The sequence below is a fragment of the Terrapene carolina genome, unplaced genomic scaffold (assembly GCF_002925995.2).
Source record: "Terrapene carolina triunguis isolate 2854851 unplaced genomic scaffold, T_m_triunguis-2.0 Scaffold641, whole genome shotgun sequence".
Taxonomy (NCBI): domain Eukaryota; kingdom Metazoa; phylum Chordata; order Testudines; family Emydidae; genus Terrapene; species Terrapene triunguis.
The window spans coordinates 1,676,350-1,699,145 of NW_020664992.1; the positions used below are offsets into that span (position 1 = coordinate 1,676,350).

The 22,796-nt window shown below is 41.9% G+C and overlaps 1 protein-coding gene across 11 annotated transcripts in view; it reads right to left on the minus strand.

Moving 5' to 3' along the window:
- The window catches only part of SCN8A (sodium voltage-gated channel alpha subunit 8), an 89,317-nt gene that overhangs the window by 33,667 nt on the left and 32,854 nt on the right, over positions 1 to 22,796 (minus strand). For 5 of the 11 annotated variants that reach the window (XM_029913442.1, XM_024214763.2, XM_024214765.2 and 2 more), the window contains exons 6-12: positions 17,179 to 17,400; positions 10,881 to 10,944; positions 9,407 to 9,548; positions 8,406 to 8,612; positions 7,297 to 7,584; positions 4,595 to 4,954; positions 787 to 922 (exon numbers count right to left, since the gene is read on the minus strand). In XM_029913442.1, coding sequence (XP_029769302.1) covers positions 787 to 922; positions 4,595 to 4,954; positions 7,297 to 7,584; positions 8,406 to 8,612; positions 9,407 to 9,548; positions 10,881 to 10,944; positions 17,179 to 17,400 — 1,419 coding nt within the window. Of the gene's footprint in view, positions 1 to 786; positions 923 to 4,561; positions 5,006 to 7,296; positions 7,585 to 8,405; positions 8,613 to 9,406; positions 9,549 to 10,880; positions 10,945 to 17,178; positions 17,401 to 22,796 lie in introns of all 11 variants that reach the window. The other 6 variants (XM_024214767.2, XM_024214769.2, XM_024214762.2 and 3 more) reach the window with 5 other exon arrangements.

Consider the following 22,796-nt stretch of genomic DNA (forward strand, 5'->3'; position numbering starts at 1 on the left):
TGCCAAGCCTAGAGGTGCTGGCAAGCCATGGCACAAATTAAGCACTGTACTTCTCTAAGGGAGGAATCACCACTAAGTTAAGCATCAGTTCTTTGGTGCCTTCACAGCAGCTCATCAGAAAAATCCATTTGCCTCCCTCTGCTCTGACCGCCAACCTCTCTGGCTGTTGTGGTTACATCTCTGCTAAACACAGCACAAAACCCACCTTTTCCATGGCTGCCTACAAGCAGTTGTGTTGCCCAGATCCCCTCCTTTAATGTCTTTCCACCAATCTCCTTAATGTGATATGCATTGTTTTACGGTAATAGCTATGTGTTGCATTGTTCTAAAGGGGAACGAATACAGCTGTGCAAAATGCTCAGAGCTTTCTAGCTCACAGTTTGGGGTTTGTTACAAAGCCACAACTTGGGGCCCAGTTCACAAGACTGAGCCATGGCTCAACAGAACCTGGAGGAATTTGTGGTTCTGAGTAGAAGCCAGGCAGAACTCCAGTTCCACACATCTCCCACCCAAAACACTGACGTTTCAGTTGAGGGGAGGTTTGAAACTTATATGAATCCAAACAAGGTGGGAAAGGAAACCACAACCCCCCAAATTGTCACACTGATGCAGAAACAAACACATTGCTGCATGAGTCAAACTGGATGCAGAAACAACAGGGATCAAACCCACCATCCTTCAAACTCCTTCTAGTTACCAGCAATAGGTCTTTTAGTTTCTCCAAGGCGGAAACAAGGGGGCACTAGGCACACACATACACACTAAATTACATGGCATGGTGCACACCTTCTACAAGGGTATTAGTTACAACAGTCATTATACTGTTGGTTCGATCCTTTCTTCCATATGATGCATTCAGTTGATCCATTGAGACCAAGAGAGACCCGGTAGGTTTCTTTTTAATTTCCACCTCGGTAGTACCCTGCAAAATTCACAAGTCTAATTAGAACATACTCTGGATTTGTCTGAAACTTTGTATACTCTCACCTTAGATAGATAGCACATGCACCCAAGGGAGAAAATAAAACAGGGTGTTTTTTTTCCAATACTGATTCATTCCTTATTCAAGAGCCTGATGCTTTTATCTTACGTAACACTATGGATGCTGCTTCCTCAGGCTTTAGCAATAGTTTGCACTGCTTTAAAAAAAAATGTGGTTACTGGAAGCTTAGTATTTCCTATATATTCTTAATGTAGAGCATTTTAATATTTAAGACCAACCAAAAGGATAGTTTTAAAAAATTGGCAATTTCTGCATAGCCCTTTGCTCCGCAAGAAGCCCAATTTAAATCAATGGGAGGAAGGGTTGGCTTGTTGCTAATGTACTAACTGGGACACAGGAGATCTTGGGTCAGCACCTGGCACAATGGGTCCCTGATCTTGATTAATCTAGTCTCCTGCTCCAACCACTCAACCATATACTTTCCACACACCGCCCCTTAGAGCTAGAATTGAGACCAGGTGTCCTAGCTCCTTAGTTATATAGAAATTTCTAATGCAGACAATCCTCAAAGAGACAGAGTCAGAGAGAAATGTGGTAGTGTACCTGGGGGCATTGTGACATTAGTTTTTCCTGTATTCAGACTGTCCATCTGTGTTAATGTTTGCTCTGGCTATTTATTTCACTCCCTTAGTTTCCATAAACAATGGCCAGACCAGAAATGAAGACTTTTCTTCTGCATGAGCACAAGGATTTGCAGCCTTAGAAAAACTACGGACTCTAAATATTAAAGAGCATTTGCACAGATTTTTCGGTGAATTTCACTGAGGTACAAAGCAGCATAAACTCCACATTTCTGCTAGTGCAACAGAGAGCACTGATGTTATTTTGTGTATTGTTACATCTACCAAAAACCAAATAAAGAGAAGTCATTTTTTACTTGAGCGACCAAAAAAAAGGGGGTAGGGGGTGGGAAAAAGCATCAGTAATAAAGGGACTGGCCTGTGTTCAAATGCATTTGCAGTCACATGGCTGCATCTTGTGAACACAAGCACAACAAGGTGATCACAAGTCAGGCAACTGTGCAACAATACAGCCTCATTTGGTCCCCAAATGTGGGATTATTTCAGTACCTGTATCTGAAAATTGGGGTCCTGACAAGTGGTCAGCCCTTGGCAGCGCATTGAGAACAGGAGAGACCTTCTCACATTGCAGCCCACTGAGAACAATGTGAGCTGCTGGTAATTAAGGACAGACTACAGTGCAAGGGCCCAGTGCTCTCAACTCCTATTCAAGTCAACAGCCAAAATCTGGATTTTGTTATACAAGACAGATGTCATCATTTCTTCGGCTTTGCTCCAGTAAAGGACTAATCTTACCCAGTGGGAGCAAATCTAGGCCCAGAAATCTTTGTGTGCTACCAACGGTTTATTGCTTTGCCCTCAATATAGGAGTCTGCCATCAGCTACTTGTGAAAAGAACACATGTGCCTTAAACAGCCTTCTGTCTCCCTTTCTTAAGGAAATGAGATACTTACTCTATGAGTGACTAAGGTATCCTGCATAACCCATGTCATTCCTCAGTGGTCATGATGGTTAATTGGTATTTGCATTGTTTAACTACAGGTATAGCCAGTTACCAAAAAGAACTGCCAAGTAACCAGTGTATCCAGTATCACATAATACAGAAGTCTCTCTTCAGGTGTCTTTCATGCATTCATCATGCTAATTACAGTTTCTAATATTTCCATGCTGTGTTAGAAAAAGAACAAAATATTCAAACTACACATTATATTAACATGCTAACTGGGGAAGAAGGTAAGAACTAAAGTTTAACGTAACTAAGGAAGGGTCACTAAAGTCTCAAGGATGAATCAAGGATTAGAGGGTATTAATTTAGGTTGCAAAAATTAAAAAAAAAACTGCTTGGAATTTACAAACACACTAGCTGAATTTTCCCCAAAAGCTATTTTTTTTTTAGACAGCTCACAAATGATCTTGCTACCCTTTCTTTTTATCGAAGGCCAAACAATCCCTTCTAACTAGCACATAATAGTACAGCTCTCTCCTGCTTTCTAGACTAATTTGTTTTGTTGACATATTTTTAAATGAATTTTTTGACTGAAGTTCATTCAACCCTTTATTTTAAAAGGTCACTGTCAAGAGAAAAATCAGATATTAAAAAAAATACAAAGAAAAATTATTTTCCTCCATTGTGTTAAAAATTTCCCTTGTGGAAAAGTCCTGTAGAATTTGAGGGAGATTAAATCAATATGATTCAATAGATATCATCCTAAACAATTTATAGAATGTAAAGGCCCTGATTTGGCAACCTGAGCCAAACTGATGTACAGCAATGCGCATGACTGAACAGATCCATATGCACAAATCAGATTGCGGGATTGGGGCCTGATAATTATATTATGCTCTACGGTTCCATAGGCTGGTTTTTAAAATTCTATCGCAAGATTGTCTTTGTTAAATTCTATAGGATTTCACACAGTAGGATGAGATGATTACAATGGAAGGATTTTAAAAATTAAATTAAGTTTACTTTCCAGCCATCTAAACTGATGGTTTCATTTTCTGCATTTCATTCCACTTGGGCAGTGAAACTAGACTGGTCAGAGTCTCTGCTCTATTTATAGTCAGTTTCACCTCCTGTTTCTCGTGAACTAGTGCCATGATGGGAAAGTTTAAATCTAAAATGAAACTGTTTTCATTGAAATTATTTTCTTAATTCCATTAAAACATTTCTTTCTTACTAGGTTTTGTAATATATATTACACAAAAGAACAAAACCTAGATTTTGGATCTAAATTACTTGACAGTGTTTCCTTTTAAGCCTCATATTTCACCTGGATTCCCCTTCTCATAGGTCTGATCTTCCCCAATGCTGTCACTCATGGCGCCTGATTTGGTTCTTTGTTTGAAATTGCTCTCTCACCCTCTCCTTCCTTCACTTCTAGGACCCCAATCCTGCAAGCTGGTCCAGGCAGGAGTGTGGCTCCCAAAAGCTGCTCCACTTACCCACTGAGGTTCATGGAACTCCTTTGGAGTGTACAGAGGTAAGAGTTTGTTCCACCTAGAACTGACTGCAGGATCGTGGCCTTCGAATGTAAAAATTCTCTGCCCTGTTTACATTTGTTTTTAAAATTATTCCTCCATAAAGGATTTTTCTTTTAAATTTGGTGGGATTTTAAAAATTTCTCTGCCTTTTATTTCCCTTTAAATTCCCAAATAACATTCCTCAATTGTGGAGAAACTTTCCAGCAAATCTTGGTCTATTTCCCCTCCCACACCTCTGAAAAAAATTGTTCCTAAGAATTGCCATGACAAATGGCAGGTTTATTATATCCTTAATGAAAACCTCAATTCCAAGCCTTTTTTTCCCCCCAGGAAGCCAGGAGGCAGATGTGGGTCAGTAGGTTACTACAAGAAGAAAGGAAGGGAGTAACTGAAGCATGGCAGTCTTTCACTCCAATACAGACTATATAGTCTGTGGTTAGACAAACCAATTTTCATTCCATCAGGGCGTCCATTTGGCTTGGAGGGCGGCATACAGGAAAGCAGGAAAGGGCAGACCACCATGCCTAGACTATCTACTCATTGACTTCCTTACACTGTCATCGGTAGCTGCCTTATCTATTTTCACCTCAGGCAGAAGGCGTCCCATGGGCCTATTGGATGCTGGGCCGCCAATAAGGGACACCACGCCATTACAATCCACTGTGCTGTTCCTTTTCACGTTCCGGCGCATGCTGGGAAAGATCCGTGAGGACCGGCTGCCCTGGCTGTAACCACTGTAGCCGCTGTAGCTGCTTCTCCGTTCCCGGCCCCGGAAGGGGATGAAAAGGGAATCTCTCCTGCCTTCGCTCTCCTCCACCGTGCTGTGCTCATCATCCGCAAATTCGTTCTCTGAACCTGGATCACGGAAGCGCCCTCTGAAGCTGAAGATGCTGCTCTTGCTGTTGTGCCGGGAGAGGAAAGGGGAGCCTGGGATGCTGAGAAGGGACTGGGAGGGAGAAGAGAAAGAACAGCGATGGTGTGAATGATAGAGAGAAAAGATATCACAGAAGGCCACTCTCATCCCTGGAACTTGGCCCATCCATTCACACTGGACAAGTCAGTGCAATTGTCAGTTTGGTACAAATGAGCTCACTACTGTTCTTAAAGGGTAGTTACCTGCATTCCATAAACCACATCACTTAAACTGAAAGCTCTTTGCGACAGAGTGCGCCTTTTTGTTCTGGTCTGTACAGTGCCCAGCATAGAATCATAGAACTGGAAGGGACCTCGAGAGGTCATCTAGTCCAGTCCGCTGCACTCGTGGCAGGACTAATTATCTAGACCATCCCTGACAGGTGTTTGTCCAACCTGCTCTTAAAAATCCCCAATGATGGAGATTCCACCACCTTCCTAGGCAATTTCTTCCGGTGCTTAACCACTCTGACAGTTAGGAAGTTTTTCCTAATGTTCAACCTAAACTGCCCTTGCTGCAATTTAAGCCCATTGCTTCTTGTCCTATCCTCAAAGGTTAAGAAGAACAATTTTTCTCCCTCCTCCTTGTAACAACCTTTTATGTACTTGAAAACTGTTATCATGTCCCCTCTCAGTCTTCTCTTCTCCACACTAAACAAACCCAATTTTTTCAATCTTCCCTCATAGGTCATGTTTTCTAGACCTTTAATCATTTTTGTTGCTCTTCTCTGGACTCTCTCCAATTTGTCCACATCTTTCCTGAAACGTGGCACCCAGAACTGGACACAATACTCCAGTTGAGGCCTAATCAGCGCAGAGTAGAGCAAAAGAATTACTCCTCATGTCTTGCTTACAATACTCCTGCTAATACATCCCAGAATGATGTTTGCTTTTTTTGCAAGTGTTACACTGTTGACTCATATTTAGCTTGTGATCCACTATGACCGCCCAGATCCCTTTCCGCAGTACTCCTTCCTAGGCAGTCATTTCTCATTTTGTATGTGTGCAACTGATTGTTCCTTCTTAAGCGGAGTACTTTGCATTTGTCCTTATTGAATTTTATCCTATTTAGTTCAGACCATTTCTCGAGTTTGTCCAGATCATTTTGAATTTTAATCCTATCCTCCGAAGCACTTGCAACTCCTCCCAGCTTGGTATCGTCTGCAAACTTTATAAATGTGCTCTCTGTGCCATTATCTACATCACTGATGAAGATATTGAACAGAACCAGACCCAGACCCTATCCCTGCAGGACCCCACTCGTTATGCCCTTCCAACATGACTGTGAACCACTGATAACTACTCTCTGGAAACGATTTTCCAACCAGTTATGCACCCACCTTATAATAGCTCCATCTATGTTGTATTTCTCTAGTTTGTTTATGAGACGGTCATGTGAGACAGTATCAAAAGCCTTATTAAAGACAAGATATACCACATCTACCACTTCCCCCCTATCCACAAGCCTTGTTACCCTATCAAAGAAAGCTATCAGGTTGGTTTGACACGATTTGTTCTTGACAAATCCAAGCTGACTGTTACTTATCACCTCATTATCTTCTAGGTGTTTGCAAACTGATTGCTTAATTATTTGCTCCATTATCTTTCCGGGTACAAAAGTTAAGCTGACTGGTCTGTAATTCCCCGGGTTGTCCTTATTTCCTTTTTATAGATGGGCACTAGATTTGCCCCTTTCCAGTCTCCCGTCTTCCATGACTTTTCAAAGATAATTGCTAAAGATGGGGTCTTGACCCTGATCCAGGCCGATAGGTGCTGTTGTAATACAGATACAAATCACAATCACAGCTAGATCCTTGGGAGCAGGCTCAGCAGAGAGGCCAAGGAATGAACAGGCCATGGAGACTGCACTCCCCTAAAAGGGGCTGCTGAAACCAAGGTTGAACCATATTCGGGTGGCAGGGTAGGAGCGAGCATCCCCATCTGATGCCTTTGTGCTGGGCTCTAGGGGAGGACTTCACTCCCTTTGGCCCTCAATCCAGCACATTTAATATACACAAAGAAAATGTTAGGAAAAGTGATAGAACCCAAGCACGTTGGGTAAATTTTTCAAAAGCACCTACGTGACCTAGGAGCCTTAGTTCCATTTTCAAAAGCGACCTGGCACTTATGCGCATAAGTCTAATTGAAAGTCACCTGTGTAACTGCCCTGACTTCGAGTTACTAGGCTCACAGGGACACTCAGGACTTGCTGTGTAAGCAAGTACTACAGGATTGAGCCCCTAAATTGCCTCCTGATCCAGCATCAATTAAAAGGAACGGAACAATTCCCTTGGATTGCAAAGGGCACCGGATGAGGCCCCAAAACAGGAAATTATGACAGAAAATGTGACTCTTAATAATGGGAAGAAAGGTTACCTGGTTCATGATGGAAAATTTCCTTCCCAGCCTGTTGTCTGGCAGCCTAAAAGTCTTTCTCCTCATTCCATCCTCCGATTCAGACTTGAATACCTTTTCGTTGTCACCCTTCTCCTCTCCTTCCAACAGCTCCTTCTGCTTCCGTTTCTTCCTCCTGTTCCGCCGCTCCTTGTCACTCTTAGAGCTGAGTTTGGAAATCTCAGAAGAGCTCTGAGACACTCTCCCCCTGCCATCATCCTCCACAGCATCTTCTGAGACTGTCCCTGCCGAAGTGGCCATGGCAGCAGCCTGAGGGGAAAGGGACAAAATTAATTTGTTCTTTATTTAGTGGACAGGGAAAGGGAGTGGGTAAGACAGAAAAATGACAGACATCTCTCACAGGCAGAGGCAGTGGGTGGAATGATTACAGCATGGGGGCTGAGCCAGGAATCCTCATCTCCCTTTCCTGCTCTGGGAAGTTGTGTGGTCTAATGCTTAGTGCACAGGATCAGGACACCAGACTCCTAAATTCTGCTTCCTCCTCAAAATGGGGATTTTGTGCAAATGGTTAGAGCACAGGACTAGGATCCAGAACTTGTGGGTTCTGCTGCAGACTCCCCTTGGTTCAAGTAACTTCACCTCTTTGTCCCTCAGTTTAGTCCTCTCTCTGATGGGTAGAAATAACACGTATCTGCCTTGCATGGGTATAGCAAGGCTTAGCTAGAGCCGAGAGCTGTTCTGACATTCTCTGGTGAAAGATGCTTTAACCAGAGCAATGCAAATAATAGAACAAATCTGTGGTTTTTTAAGAACTTCACAGTTACCACTGTGCTATACACCTGGACTGTCACAGAGGTAGCAGAGACAGAACCCAGGTCTTCTTGCTACAAAAACGCAGGCCCCTGCCAGTTTAGCTAAAGGAGAAACTCCATAAAAAATGTTAGCGATATGTTGGGCACAGGAACACAGGATGAGCAATTCTAATTCCATCCAACAGAGCGCAGTGAGGCCCAGACACACCACCCAGTTATTACTATGTTTTCATAATTATATGACTTTGTTTTGTAATTAATGGTCCAGAAAAAAAATTATAACAACCTAAAAAAAAAAGTATTAATCAAAACTGTAACCTGTGCGTCTTCCTGCTGCCTTTTCAGCTGTTCCAACATGGCCTTGAATTCTGCTTCCTTTTGCTCCGCTTCCTCCAGTGTGGCCTGGTTCTGCTCTTCATAAGCCATGGCTACCACAGCCAAGATCAGATTGACCAGATAGAATGACCCCACAAAGATAACCAGGACAAAGAATATCATGTAAGTTTTTCCTGCTGCTCGCAATGTCTGAAAAAGAGACAGCAATTTCCCTATCACTTTGATTCAGAAGAGACTGTCTACAATACAGATCTGAGCAGCCAATCACAGTTCTCCTGATGGATGGTTCTAAAGAAAAATACATCGGTATCATACATACAAAGTGTTATCTAATTTCTTAGCAGGATCCATTCCAAAGAATTAGGATACACAGCACACCCAACAACCTTGGACCCCAAGCAGTGAAATGACTCTTAGCCTTCCTTTAAGAACAAGCCTGATGCTATGCCAGGCAGGAATAAAGGTTGTAAATCTGACCAAAGGTTGGAAGTTTTAAGGGATTCAGAAATACAGTATGAAACTCAATGCCAAGCACAGAGATTCTTTTGAAACAATGCTGGTTCAGCATGATGCCAACCTGCTAGAGAAGTCTGAATTGTTCTTAGACAACATGGATACACTTTGCCCTTCAAAGCACCTGGATGCCCTGTGTTATGCTACAAGAGTATCAGCAAAGCTGAAGTGCGCAGCATATGCACAACATACAGTATGACAATTTTGCAGCATTCACCACAGAATCTTAGTTAGAAGATTTAGCAAAACAGAACAGCCTCCAGGCTGAAAACAGTCAAGAATGCTACATGCGCTCTCCCTGGTGCCATTCTCCCCCGCCTTAAAAGCACAACTCCTCCAAAGTCACACAGGCATACACTTGTGGGTGGCTCCCTCAGACCCTTAAAAAACTCCCCATCCTCCCACAAATGTGTATGAAATTACAGGCAACAAAACATTGGAAGCAAAAGAGAATCAATGCATCTACTTACTAACTGATACAAGTTTTCCCAAAAATCCTGAGTCATAAGGCGAAATAAGGCTAGGAAAGCCCAGCTGAAAGTGTCAAAGCTTGTGTAGCCATAGTTTGGATTCCTTCCTGCTTTCATGCATGTGTAACCCTCTGGACATTGGCTGCAGAAAAGATGAAAACAGTTTCAGGGTATCAATATTATAAGAGCCATAAGGACAGATTAACAGGAGGCTTGTTGCCAAAGGCTGTGATGACTTTCACAGCAGCAAGGTGCAACATTTTATGTGTGCTTTATTTTCATGTGGACAAAATGGTTGGCAAAAAACAGGGCAGTTGACAACCCTGGAGACAGAAGTCCTTATCCACAGAATGCAGCAGTACAAGGTTATTCATATTGCCTGACCAAACCTGAGCTGGATGGGCTAGCTACAGGGATAAGAGCCTACAGTACTACAATCTTCAGACCTGAACAAAAGCCCTCTTGAGCCAATGGGCATTTTTCCATGTTCTTCAGTGGGCTTTGGATCAGCTCTCAATCCTAGGCCTTGCTGCAGGCCAGCCAGTGCCAACTGTGGTGATGGTAGGTGATGTAACATGGACCTACCATTGGTATCTAGATTGAGAACCACCAACTTATTGACCAACGAATGGCCATCAGAAAGTAAGAACAGTTACTACTGACCAAGGCTGGATTGGAACCAGGAATCTAGAAGTGAAAAGCTCTAGATCTCATTCCCAGCCATCCTAAGCCTTTCAGGCCTCCTGAAGAATCTAAGTGACTTGAGGTTGAAATTCAGAGACCCCATAAATTCATTTTCTTGTTCTCTTGCTTTTATACCAATCAAGTTTTCTATTGTGACCCCAATTAACCATCAACTTCTGACTAAACAGAATTCATTTACAAATGCTATTGGAAATACCATTATCTGTATTTACAGCATGCATTACATAGTTTTTAAATCAGTTACACTTCAGGTAATTAAATGTGAACGCTAAAATTTAGGGACAGGGTTTTCAAAGAGCTGTGGGGAGCTGGGCACCCAGGACTGGATTTCAAGTGTCCAAGGGCCAGATTTGTAGAAGTAGTTAGGCGCCCAAAGCCCTAAATGATTTAGGAGGACAATTCTCATTGAGAAGTAACGAGGACAGTGCTTCTAACTTCCCAAATCTCCTTTGAAAATCCCATCCTAGTACGGCTACGATCCATTTGCTAGTGAACTGGGAGAATTTAGCCTGCAACATTCCATACACATCAGTTGCTTAATTTTAAGTGGTGCAAAATGAACTACAAATAATGAATTTGTCTTTTTAAAGCAGAAGTTATATTCAGGCATCATACATGCAGAGTAGAGAGACAGATACTAATGGGGTGCATTCAATGAAAGGAGATCAGGCTACATGGAACCACCTCTAAGCCTTTGCCACCACTAAGCTCTATGAAAGCCATTGGAGATGAAAGACATTCTTTACTTTTAATGAAGCCCAACACTTACCCTGCATCTGAGCTGTTACCACAGAGCAAAGGATCAAGGGCCCCAGGGATTGTGTAAAAGTTTGCTGGAAAAAAAAATGTTAAAAAACATATGTATGCACACTGCACACTTAACGGACTCAGCATATTACAAAACTATAGAAGTCTTAACAGAGCAGTCATCTAGGTTCTTCCTGGAAGTTAATACAGCTGTTTGAGTGTAAATACAAATGAATCGCTGGCACACTGGAGCAAGTTAATTCAAGAGTGGGAAGGCAAGGGAGAAGCTGCAAAGAGCTGGATCCTGATTCCCCACTACCTTGCACTTTGTGTTGTCACTTACACCTGTGTAAACCCTACTAGCATAGTAGCATGTTTACCTGCTTTGCACAAGTACAAAAGGATACACAAGGCAGCAAAAAATCTGGTGCCTAGTCACTTCAAGTGGAAATATGGTGAGTAAGAACCAAGTGAAACCAAACAGAAGAACTCGGGAGTCAAGTCAATGCTTTCATCTGCAGAGCTGACAGCATTCACAGACATTTCCTAGCTGTTCCCTTTCACAATCTTTACAGCTTGTTTTTATTCTGGGACAAGGTTTTGCTCTTGTTAGTGTTTAGGGAATAGGCTGTTCTTTGAACTAGTACCTGTATCTAAGAACATAAGAACGGCCGTACCGGGTCAGACCAAAGGTCCATCTAGCCCAGTATCCTGTCTACCGACAGTGGCTAATGCCAGGTGCCCCAGAGGGAGTGGACCAACAGGCAATGATCAAGTGATCTCTCTCCTGCCATCCATCTCCATCCTCTGACAAACAGAGGCTAGGGACACCATTCCTTACCCATCCTGGCTAATAGCCATTAATGGACTTAACCACCATGAATTTATCCAGTTCTCTTTTAAACCCTGTGATAGTCCTAGCCTTCACAACCTCCTCAGGTAAGGAGTTCCACAGGTTGACTGTGTGCTGTGTGAAGAAGAACTTCCTTGTATTTGTTTTAAACCTGCTGCCTATTAATTTCATTTGGTGACCCCTAGTTCTTGTATTATGGGAATAAGTAAATAACTTTTCCTTGTCCACTTTCTCCACATCACTCATGATTTTATATACCTCTATCATATCCCCCCTTAGTCTCCTCTTTTCCAAGCTGAAGAGTCCTAGCCTCTTTAATCTCCCCTCATATGGGACCCGTTCCAAACCTCTAATCATTTTAGTTGCCCTTTTCTGAACCTTTTCTAGTGCCAGTATATCTTTTTTTAGATGAGGAGACCACATCTGTACGCAGTATTCAAGATGTGGGCGTACCATCGATTTATATAAGGGCAATAAGATATTCTCAGTCTTATACTCTATCCCCTTTTTAATGATCCCTAACATCCTGTTTGCTTTTTTGACCGCCTCTGCACACTGCTCGGATATCTTCGGAGAACTATCCACGATGACTCCAAGATCTTTTTCCTGACTTCTTGTAGCTAAATTACCCCCCATCATATTGTATGTATAGTTGGGGTTATTTTTTCCAATGTGCATTACTTTACATTTATCCACATTAAATTTCATTTGCCATTTTGTTGCCCAATCACTTAGTTTTGTGAGATCTTTTTGAAGTTCATCACAGTCTGCTTTGGTCTTAACTATCTTGAGCAGTTTAGTATCATCTGCAAACTTTGCCATCTCACTGTTTACCCCTTTCTCCAGATCATTTATGAATAAGTTGAATAGGATTGGTCCGAGGACTGACCATTGGGGAACACCACTAGTTACCCCTCTCCATTCTGAGAATTCACCATTAATTCCTACCCTTTGTTCCCTGTCTTTTAACCAGTTCTCAATCCATGAAAGGACCTTCCCTTTTATCCCATGACAACTTACTTAAGAGCCTTTGATGAGGGACCTTGTCAAAGGCTTTCTGGACATCTAAGTACACTATGTCCACTGGATCCCCCTTGTCCACATGTTTGTTGACCCCTTCAAAGAACTCTAATAGATTAGTAAGACATGATTTCCCTTTACAGAAACCATGTTGACTATTGCTCAACAGTTTATGTTTTTCTATGTGTCTGACAATTTTATTCTTAACTATTGTTTCGACTAATTTGCCCGGTACCGACGTTAGACTTACCGGTCTGTAATTGCCGGGATCACCTCTAGAGCCCCTTTTAAATATTGGCGTTACATTAGCTACCTTCCAGTCATTGGGTACAGAAGCCGATTTAAAGGACAGGTTACAAACCTTAGTTAATAGTTCCGCAACTTCACATTTGAGTTCTTTCAGAACTCTTGGGTGAATGCCATCTGGTCCCGGTGACTTGTTAATGTTAAGTTTATCAATTAATTCCAAAACCTCCTCTAGTGACACTTCAATCTGTGACAGGTCCTCAGATTTTTCACCTACAAAAGCCGGCTCAGGTTTGTGAATCTCCCTACCATCCTCAGCCGTGAAGACTGAAGAAAAGAATCCATTTAGTTTCTCCACAATGACTTTATCGTCTTTAAGAGCTCCTTTTGTATCTCGATCATCAAGGGGCCCCACTGGTTGTTTAGCAGGCTTCCTGCTTCTGATATACTTAAAAAACATTTTGTTATTACCTTTGGAGTTTTTGGCTAGCCATTCTTCAAACTCCTCTTTGGCTTTTCTTATTACATTCTTGCACTTAATTTGGCAGCGTTTATGCTCCTTTCTATTTGCCTCACTAGGATTTGACTTCCACTTTTTAAAGGAAGTCTTTTTATCTCTCACTGCTTCTTTTACATGGTTGTTAAGCCACGGTGGCTCTTTTTTAGTTCTTTTACTGTGTTTCTTAATTTGGGGTATACACTGAAGTTGGGCCTCTAATATGGTGTCTTTAAAAAGCGCCCATGCAGCTTGCAGGGATTTCACTTTAGTCACTGTACTTTTTAACTTCTGTTTAACTAACCCCCTCATTTTTGCATAGTTCCCCCTTTTGAAATTAAACGCCACAGTGTTGGGCTGTTGAGATGTTCTTCCCACCACAGGGATGTTGAATGCTATTATATTATGGTCACTATTTCCAAGCGGTCCTGTTATAGTTACCTCTTGGACCAGCTCCTGCGCTCCACTCAGGACTAAAACTAGAGTTGCCTCTCCCCTTGTGGGTTCCCGTACCAGCTGCTCCATGAAGCAATCATTTAAAGTATCGAGAAATTTTATCTCTGCATTTCGTCCTGAAGTGAAATGTTTCCAGTCAATATGGGGATAATTGAAATCCCCCACCATTATTGGGTTCTTAATTTTGATAGCCTCTCTAATTTCCCTTAGCATTTCATCATCACTATCACTGTCCTGGTCAGGTGGTCTATAATAGATCCCTAATGTTCTATTCTTATTACAGCATGAAATTTCTATCCATAGAGATTCTATGGAACATGTGGATTCACTTAAGATTTTTACTTCATTTGATTCTACATTCTTTTTCACATATAGTGCCACTCCCCCCCCCGCATGACCTGTTCTGTTCTTCCGATATATTTTGTACCCCGGAATGATTGTGTCCCATTGATTGCTCTCAGTCCACCAGGTTTCTGTGATGCCTATTATATCAATATCCTCCTTTATCACGAGGCACTCTAGTTCACCCATCTTATTATTTAGACGTCTAGCATTTGTGTACAAGCACTTTAAAAACTTGTCACTGTTTATTTGTCTGCCCTTTTCTGATGTGTTAGATTCTTTTTTATGTGAATATTTATTATTTGATCTGGCCCTTACATTATCCTCCTCCATCCTCTGCTCCTGACTATAACCTGGAGATTCTCTATCATTAGACTCTCCCCTAAGAGAAGTCTCTGTCCGATCCACATGCTCCTCTGCAGCAGTCGGCTTTCCCCCATCTCCTAGTTTAAAAACTGCTCTACAACCTTTTTAATGTTTAGTGCCAGCAGTCTGGTTCCACTTTGGTTTAGGTGGAGCCCATCTCTCCTGTATAGGCTCCCCCCCATCCCAAAAGTTTCCCCAGTTCCTAATGAAAGTAAACCCCTCCTCTCTACACCATCGTCTCATCCATGCATTGGATCTGAAGCTCTGCCTGCCTACCTGGCCCTGCGCATGGAACTGGGAGCATTTCTGAGAATGCCATCATAGAGGTCCTGGATTTCAGTCTCTTCCCTAGCAGCCTAAATTTGGCCTCCAGGACATCTCTCCTACCCTTCCCTATGTCATTGGTACCTACATGTACCACGACCATCTACATGGCATTTGGGCACAAACACGAGTATTTAGGATTCATTATCCCCATTGTTATAAAAGTCAACCAGTCAGGATGAAGAACTGATATCAGGTAATAAAGGTAGCCAGTTGCACACCATGAATAGAGAATAATCAAATGCCTCATAGGCTGCAATTAATTTGCATGAACTGTTAGAATGATTGCAAATAAATAAGTAGGAAAGGAAAGGAAAAAAGGCCTAGTTTTCCAACTGAACTATAGTTACAAATGGTTCAACATGCTCTGTAGGTCTCTTTGCACAAATCTTTTCCAAATGCATGGGCTTTTTCTAAATCAATGCTAACTGACACACAAAGACAAGGCTCTAAGAGACAGGAGGCCAGGATGCAAGAATGGCAGTTGGACGAGGATGCTGGACATAGGTACAATGGGAAAGTGGGGGTCAGGTCAAGGCTTAATACAAAGAAAGCATGTACAGTTCAGTGGAGGATAGAGAGAAGCTTATTGTGCCCCACGCCCTGATGACGCGAGCCTCCCTGCTATAGAACCAGGATTTAAGAATCAAATACATGAGCCACTTTCTCAATCCCTAAAGCCCGCTCTCTGGAGTTGTATGCAATCTTGGCTGACCACTCATTAATAACACTTGATAAGACACAGCCAGAGAGAAGGAATCCCTGAGGCAGGGAAGTAGCTTTCACAAACTCTACATGTAAAACTAAACAGACTGGGCTGTAAAAAGCTTTGTTTGTGAGCTTGGAGGCACAGAACTCACTCTGGGTTGGACATACAGGTTCAAACCTGGGCCGAGTATCAAGTGAGCCCTGAACCATGGGCCACAGTGTAGGGTTTGTCCTTGAAACCAGGTGATGATGTGATAATTGGGGCCTAGTAGGCCTACTCCACTTGTAAGCCTAACTGTGGGAAAGGAGATAAAAGTTTATAAGGTGTGACAATCTATAACGATAAATATTGATGGGGGAAAGTGCAAAAGGTAGAGACAGACTGAATTAGTCTAAACAAAAAGGCCAACTGATATAATTCAAGGACTGTGTTAAGATCATGCCCATAAACAAGAAAAGTGAGGGACTGGAAATCAATGAACCAAAGGTGGATTGTCAGAAATTAGACCTAATCTGTAGACAAAATAATGAGAGGATGAGTTATTCTTCTCATCATTCCCTTTTTGGGTCCTCAAAAGACAAGACTTTTGCAGGGCAAGGAGGCAAAAGTGAACACAATTGCTGACCAAAAGAAGTGAGCTTCACCATCATGGCTGCCACCTGCAACATTTCCTGGGACTCCCAGCTTCACTGGGACACCATTGGGTCTTTGTCATCCTGATCCTCAAAGATGTACTGACATTTAATGACGTGTTTGCCATGGTACTAAGCAGACTGAGGTCTCTGTATACCAATAAAACTACTTAACATTGGACTGTGGCAGGGTCATGTTAACACCTTTAAATCTTTGGAACTATTTATTCCATTGAAATTAATACAACAGTGAAACTTGGTGATTTCAACTAATTTTTTCTCTGGAGTTTTTGGTTCCACTTTTTCTGGAAAAGAATCAGCACTATGGAACACTAACACAACCATCCTCTGATGTAGTTAAAACATGGTTGGTGCTCACAGCACACTCCAGGGTCAAGAACAACACACTCTCCAGTGCCATCTAGACTCAAGGCAGAATTGTGTTTTAGCTACTTTGTGGAGGTAGAAAAGACCACCATTTTGGGGGTTTTGAATCTCAAAGCAAAAGTCACATTGATCTAAACAAAAAAAATTAGAGCACAAATCTACAGAGCTTTGTAAAGGTCTCTCCAGATCTGCAACCTTATAACAGGGACAGGTTTATACTGGCCAGTCCAGTGGACAATGGTTATTTTAGGAACAGCACTCACCATGCTGAAATGGACAAAGCCATGATTTTCCAAAGTGAATCTGGACAACCACTTTAAGACACCTTAAAGAGATCCAATTTCCAGAAAGTGCTTAAAAACCAGGGGCTTTAAGATGCCTGAAGCTGGGCACCCAAAATCTCAAATGATTTTGAAAATCTTGGCCAACAACATTTCGTCATGTAAAAAGGAAACAGACTTTAGAGAGCATTGCTGAAGAAATACCTACAGACATTGTTGGTGTATTCTTGCCAGTCAAACCCCCTGGTGCCATTCTCTAGGAAGCTCTCATTGAGGTTAATTGGCCATATTACACACTTGTTCCTCAAATTGCCCATAAACAGCTGCAGGCCGATTAAAGCAAAGACACTGAGGCAAAACACTGTCAAAATCATTACATCTGACAGTTTCTTCACAGACTGAATTAGGGCACCCACAATGGTCTTCAAGCCTGCAGAGAGAAAATAGGGCTAGAAATCACTTTCATATAATCATCACACAGACAATACATTGCACATTACATCTATAACACAGAGGCAAAAGGTCATTGCTTAAGGACAGCCAGATCCATGGGAAATCAAAGCTGCACTGGAACAGTGGATCTATTCAGGTTTTCCCCTACCGTACATTGATTACAGCAAAGTATAATGGGTGGGGGGAGGGAAGCTGAGCCAAATGAATCCTGGGTGTAACTCCACTGACTTCAGTGAAGGACCAGGAATAAATGTGTCCCAGTGACTTAAGACAAATTAAAATATTAAAAGGTCACCATTCAAAATCTGTTTTCTAGCGACAGCGCATATTTAGGAGCCTCTGAGATGAATGTTAGGGCTTGTCTGCACACAGACGTTACATCAAGTTAAATTGGTGCAAAATCTAATTTAGTTAAACTGATGCAAACCCCTATGTGGGCAGTGTTATTTGGGTTTAAACCTGGTTCATATGGTGCAAGCTACACAGATATAACCCAGGGTTAAAAGGATATCAGATTGTCAACATGCACAGTTGCATTTGTTTAAAGTGGTTTAAAAACCACACCTTTAGTTAAACCTGTGCAACGTTCCATTTTAGACTGGCCTTTACTCTTTCAATCTGGCATAAGAGGATTCCACTGAAAAGTGTTAGGATTTTCTCCAGTATAAACTACCTCTTTGGGACTCTATAAACTTGGGGCCAAAGCTTCACAGACAGTTAAGAACATAGGAACGGCCATACTGGGTCAGACCAAAGGTCCATCTAGCTAGCCCAGTATACTGTCTTCCAACAGTGGCTAATGCCAGGTGCCCCAGTGATCCATCCAGTCACCCCTTCCCAACTTCTGGCAAACAGAGGCTAGGGACACCATCCCTGTCTATCCTGGCTAATAGCCATTGATGGACCTATCCTCCATAAACTTATCTAGTTCTTTTTTGAACCTTGTATAGTCTTGGCCTTCACAACGTCATCTGGCAAGGAGTTCCACAGGTTGATTGTGCACTGTGTGAAAAAATACTTCCTTTTTTGTTTGTTTTAAACCTGCTGCCTATTAATTTCATTTGGTGACCCCTAGTTTTTGGGTTATGAGAAAGAGTAAATGCCACTTCCTTATTTACTTTCTCCACACTAGTCATGATTTTATAGACCTCTATGATATATCTCCCCTTAGTCATCTCTTTTCAAAGCTGAAAAGTCCTAGTCTTATTTATCTCTCCTCATATGGCTGCCATTCTATACCCCTAATAGTTTTTGATGCTCTTTTCTGAACCTTTTCCAATTCCAATATATCTTTTTTGAGACAGGGCAGCAACATCTGCACGCAGTATTCAAGATGTGGACATACCATGGATTTATATAGAGGCAATATGATATTTTCTGTCTTATTATCTATCCCTTTCTTAATGATTCCCAACATTCTGTTCGCTTTTTTCACTGCTGCTGCACATTGTGTGGATGGTTTCAGAAAACTATCCACAATGACTCCACGATCTCTTTCTTGAGTGGTAACAGCTAATTTAGACCCCATCATTTTATATGTATAGTTGGGATTATTTTTTCCAATGTGCATTACTTTGCATTTATCAGCATTGAATTTTATCTGCCGTTTTGTTGCCCAGTCACCCAATTTTGTGAGATTCTTTTGTAGCTCTTTGCAGTCTGCTTTGGACTTAACTATCTTGAGTAGTTTTGTATCATCTGCAAATTTTCCCACCTCACTGTTTAACCCCTTTTTCTAGATCAATTATTAATATGTTGAATAGGACTGGTCCCAGTACTGACCCCTGGGGACACCACTATTTACCTCTCTCCGTTTTGAAAACTGACCATTTATTCCTACTCTGTGTTTCCTATTAACCAGTTACCAATCCATGAGAGGACCTTCCCTCTTACCCCACGACTGCTTACTTTGCTTAAGAGCCTTTGGTGAGGGACCTTGTCAAAGGCTTTCTGAAAATCTAAGTACACTATATCCACTGGATCCCCCTTTTCCACGTGCTTGTTGACCCCCTTAAAGAATTCTAGTAGATTGGTGAGGCATAATTTCCCTTTACAAAAAACATGGTGACTTTTACTCAACAAATTACATTCATCTATGTGTCTGACAATTTTGTTCTTTACTATAGTTTGCCCAGTACTGAAATCAGGCTTACCAGCCTGTAATTGCCGGGATCACCTCTGGAGCCCTTTTTAAAAATTGGCGTCACGTTAGCTATCCTCCAGTCATTTGGTACAAAAGCTTATTTAAATGATAGGTTATACAGACTACAGTTAGTAGTTCTGCAATTTCACGTTTGAGATCCTTCAGAACACTTGGGTGAATACCATCTGGTCCTGGTGACTTATTACTGTTTAGTTTATCAATTTGTTCCAAAACCTCCTCCAATGACACCTCAAACTGGGACAGTTCTTCAGATTTGTCACCTAAACAGAATGGCTTAAGTGTGGGAATCTCCCTCACATCCTCAGCCGTGAAGACCGATGAAAAGAATTAATTTAATTTCTCTGCAATGGCCTTATCGTCCATGAGTGGTCCTTTAGCAACTTGATCATCCAGTGGCCCCACTGGTTGTTTAGCAGGCTTCCTGCTTCTGACGTACTGAACATTTTTTTTTGCTATTACTTTTTAAGTCTTTGGCTAGTTGTTCTTCAAATTCAGTTGATGTATGTGGTTTAATATTAAAGACAGTACATGTCTTAGGCAAGAAATAAAAGTTCTAAAAGGGGATCTTCCAAGCTCAGTCTGATCTGCACAGGTACCATCATTCAACTCAATGAACAATTTGCATGAGCAAGGAATGCAGGATAACACCTTCAAGTCAGACCTATATGAAAGGTGTGCAGAACACAGTCAGAAGTCAACAGGAATTTGGAGTGCAGAAGAAAAACAAGGGTAGACCCTTAAAAACAAACAACTCTAACGTCCAGCGGGATTGTCCTGCATTTATAGCATGAAGGGAATAAAAGCAGACAAGAGCTTTGCTGCACATGGATTTCAGACAGAATTTCTAAGGGTGGTCATAAGTGACTCTGAAAATAATCCTGGGATGTTCCCTCCCATGGCAACTCCCAACTCAACCCTGCTCCATTTACAAAGGCCAAAACAGTTTCCCCCCCAAAACTGCCAGGCCCCACAAACTCAAGCAGTGCTTCAGTAAATTAAAATAAAAGCCACCTTCATCCTGCTTACTTACCGACTAAGAAAGAGAAGCAACATTTTCACCATGACAAAAACAGTTAGATGAGCTCAAGGTAAAATCCTTCTCCTCTCCCTGGAGCTCTAAGCCCCATGTCCATGAGAGACAGCAGAAAACATCAAATGTTTCTGCCAGTATTAGATCTCAGTTTCAGCTAGAAATTCTTGCTTAGCCCTCCACCTCCTTATTCACATTATAAACACTACTGATAACTTTTAAAAGCATCCATGAATGCTAAGTTACTCCCTTTGTCTGTTCTGCCTCACTTCTTCTCCATAGGCAAATCAGACCCTTTCACACCTTGCAAAATTCTATTCACGCAGCAACTAATTTTTGGTGTTTGACAAGCAAATAAAATATTGTTAGTGTCTCATCATCATCCGGTAAGAGTTGGTCAAGCAGGTTGCGTGTGCAGGCTGGTACGTTTCCATAAGAATTCAGTAAGGATGCCCCTACACCCTTTCCAGAAAAAGTGAGGAGATGTGTCACAAAATATTTGCCATACCAGATCATGCCACAGATGGATTTAGTCCTGTGTCCCATCATTAGCAGTGGCCTTGACTGCATAGTATTCGATAGGAAAATTATCTAGGCCCCTAGTGTTACTGGACACTCCTGAACCATCTCCTAACTTCATCCTCCAAAATATTTTTCCAGATCAGAAATGTAGTTTACCTTTCTCTACTCTCTGCCCAGAGAATTGGATCGTATGCAACTTCTGAAAAGAAATCCCTACCTAACCTTTTAGAGATCTGGTAAGAGAGACTCCTATGAGACTGGCATCCTTCCTTTTAACATATTTACTAAAGTGCTTTTTCTATCAGCCACAAAGATAACTTACCCCTTTAATTCATACGCAAAAAGAGGCATTTAATGAGTCATTAAATGTTGTGCTTTATGAATCTTACTCCCTTAATTTACTGCTAGCTGTGAGCACTTTTGATACACTTTATTATTCCCAGACCATGCATGGATTTCCATCCCTTGCCTCCCAAACCTCACCACATCCATCAGTGCTTCCATACAATTGTAATTGATATTAACTTCCCCCTCATCACTGCTTTAGCTACCTCCCAAGAGGGCTTTAGGTTTAAAAACTCCAGAAAATGTTAGCCTTGTTAAGCCCCAGCATTCATCCCAGGCCTGAGATGCTTCCTCAGACAACCACCAGCCTTCTATAACAACCTCTTGGGCAAGCAGCCGTTTAAGGTTGTCTATAGGCACTAGTTCTGAAGTAGAGAGAGAGCGTGCAACAATCCCAGCAGTAGATATTTCAGCTAGGATTGGATCAGACCCAAAGCTCTGGCTCAGATCACCACACTAGCCTTCAGTTGTCAGCTATCAGACCCTCCTAGGTTACTAGCAGCTTCATCCAAAGCCCATGGAAGCCAAATTAAAAAATTCCCATTGATTCTAATGGACTTTGCATCAGGGCCCAGATCAGAAGTCTTTGCACCCAGTCACTGTTCTCTGCCTAGAGATTACATGCAAGTATTTATATATTTCCATGCATTCTTTGTTTGGACAGAATTAGCTGGTTGCTTCCGATCCATCTTTATTGTATGATCTATGTGTTGCAGAATGCTCAGACCTAGAATACATTGCTAAATTAGTCTTTGGTGTGATGGTTCTTGAGACCACATTGTAATTCTGGAGTAATTCATTTCCGCAATGAGATCAGAAGGAGCTGAAGTTTGTCTGCATCTTCAACCAAGTGGCCAACACTGTAAATGGCAGGCGTGACCAAGCACGGGGTTAAGGTCGCCGTCTCCCCTACATGCCTAGTTTCAAATCCCATTCCTAGTATTCTGACTGCGTTGACTGGGTGAAATCCTTATGGCCTGTGTTATGCATGATGTCAGACTAGATTATCATAATGGCCCCTTCATGGCCTTAAAATCTGAATAAATTGAACTCATTTTTAGAGCAATACAATACAGGCTTCTGGACCTGCCCCAAAATTCAGCAATCAGCAAAAACTTGTGAAGCAAGATTAGATGTGGAGATTTTTATTTTTAAATTTCTGGGCAAAGTGAAGCCAGCTTGTAATGCAACCTCATTGGAGCTCACAGTAATTGGATGGGAGACTTCTATAGAAAATCAGATTGTGATGGGAAGTGTTGATGATTCGGTGGGAGTTCTTCCCATCTGCATCACTACTTAACTGATGACTGGG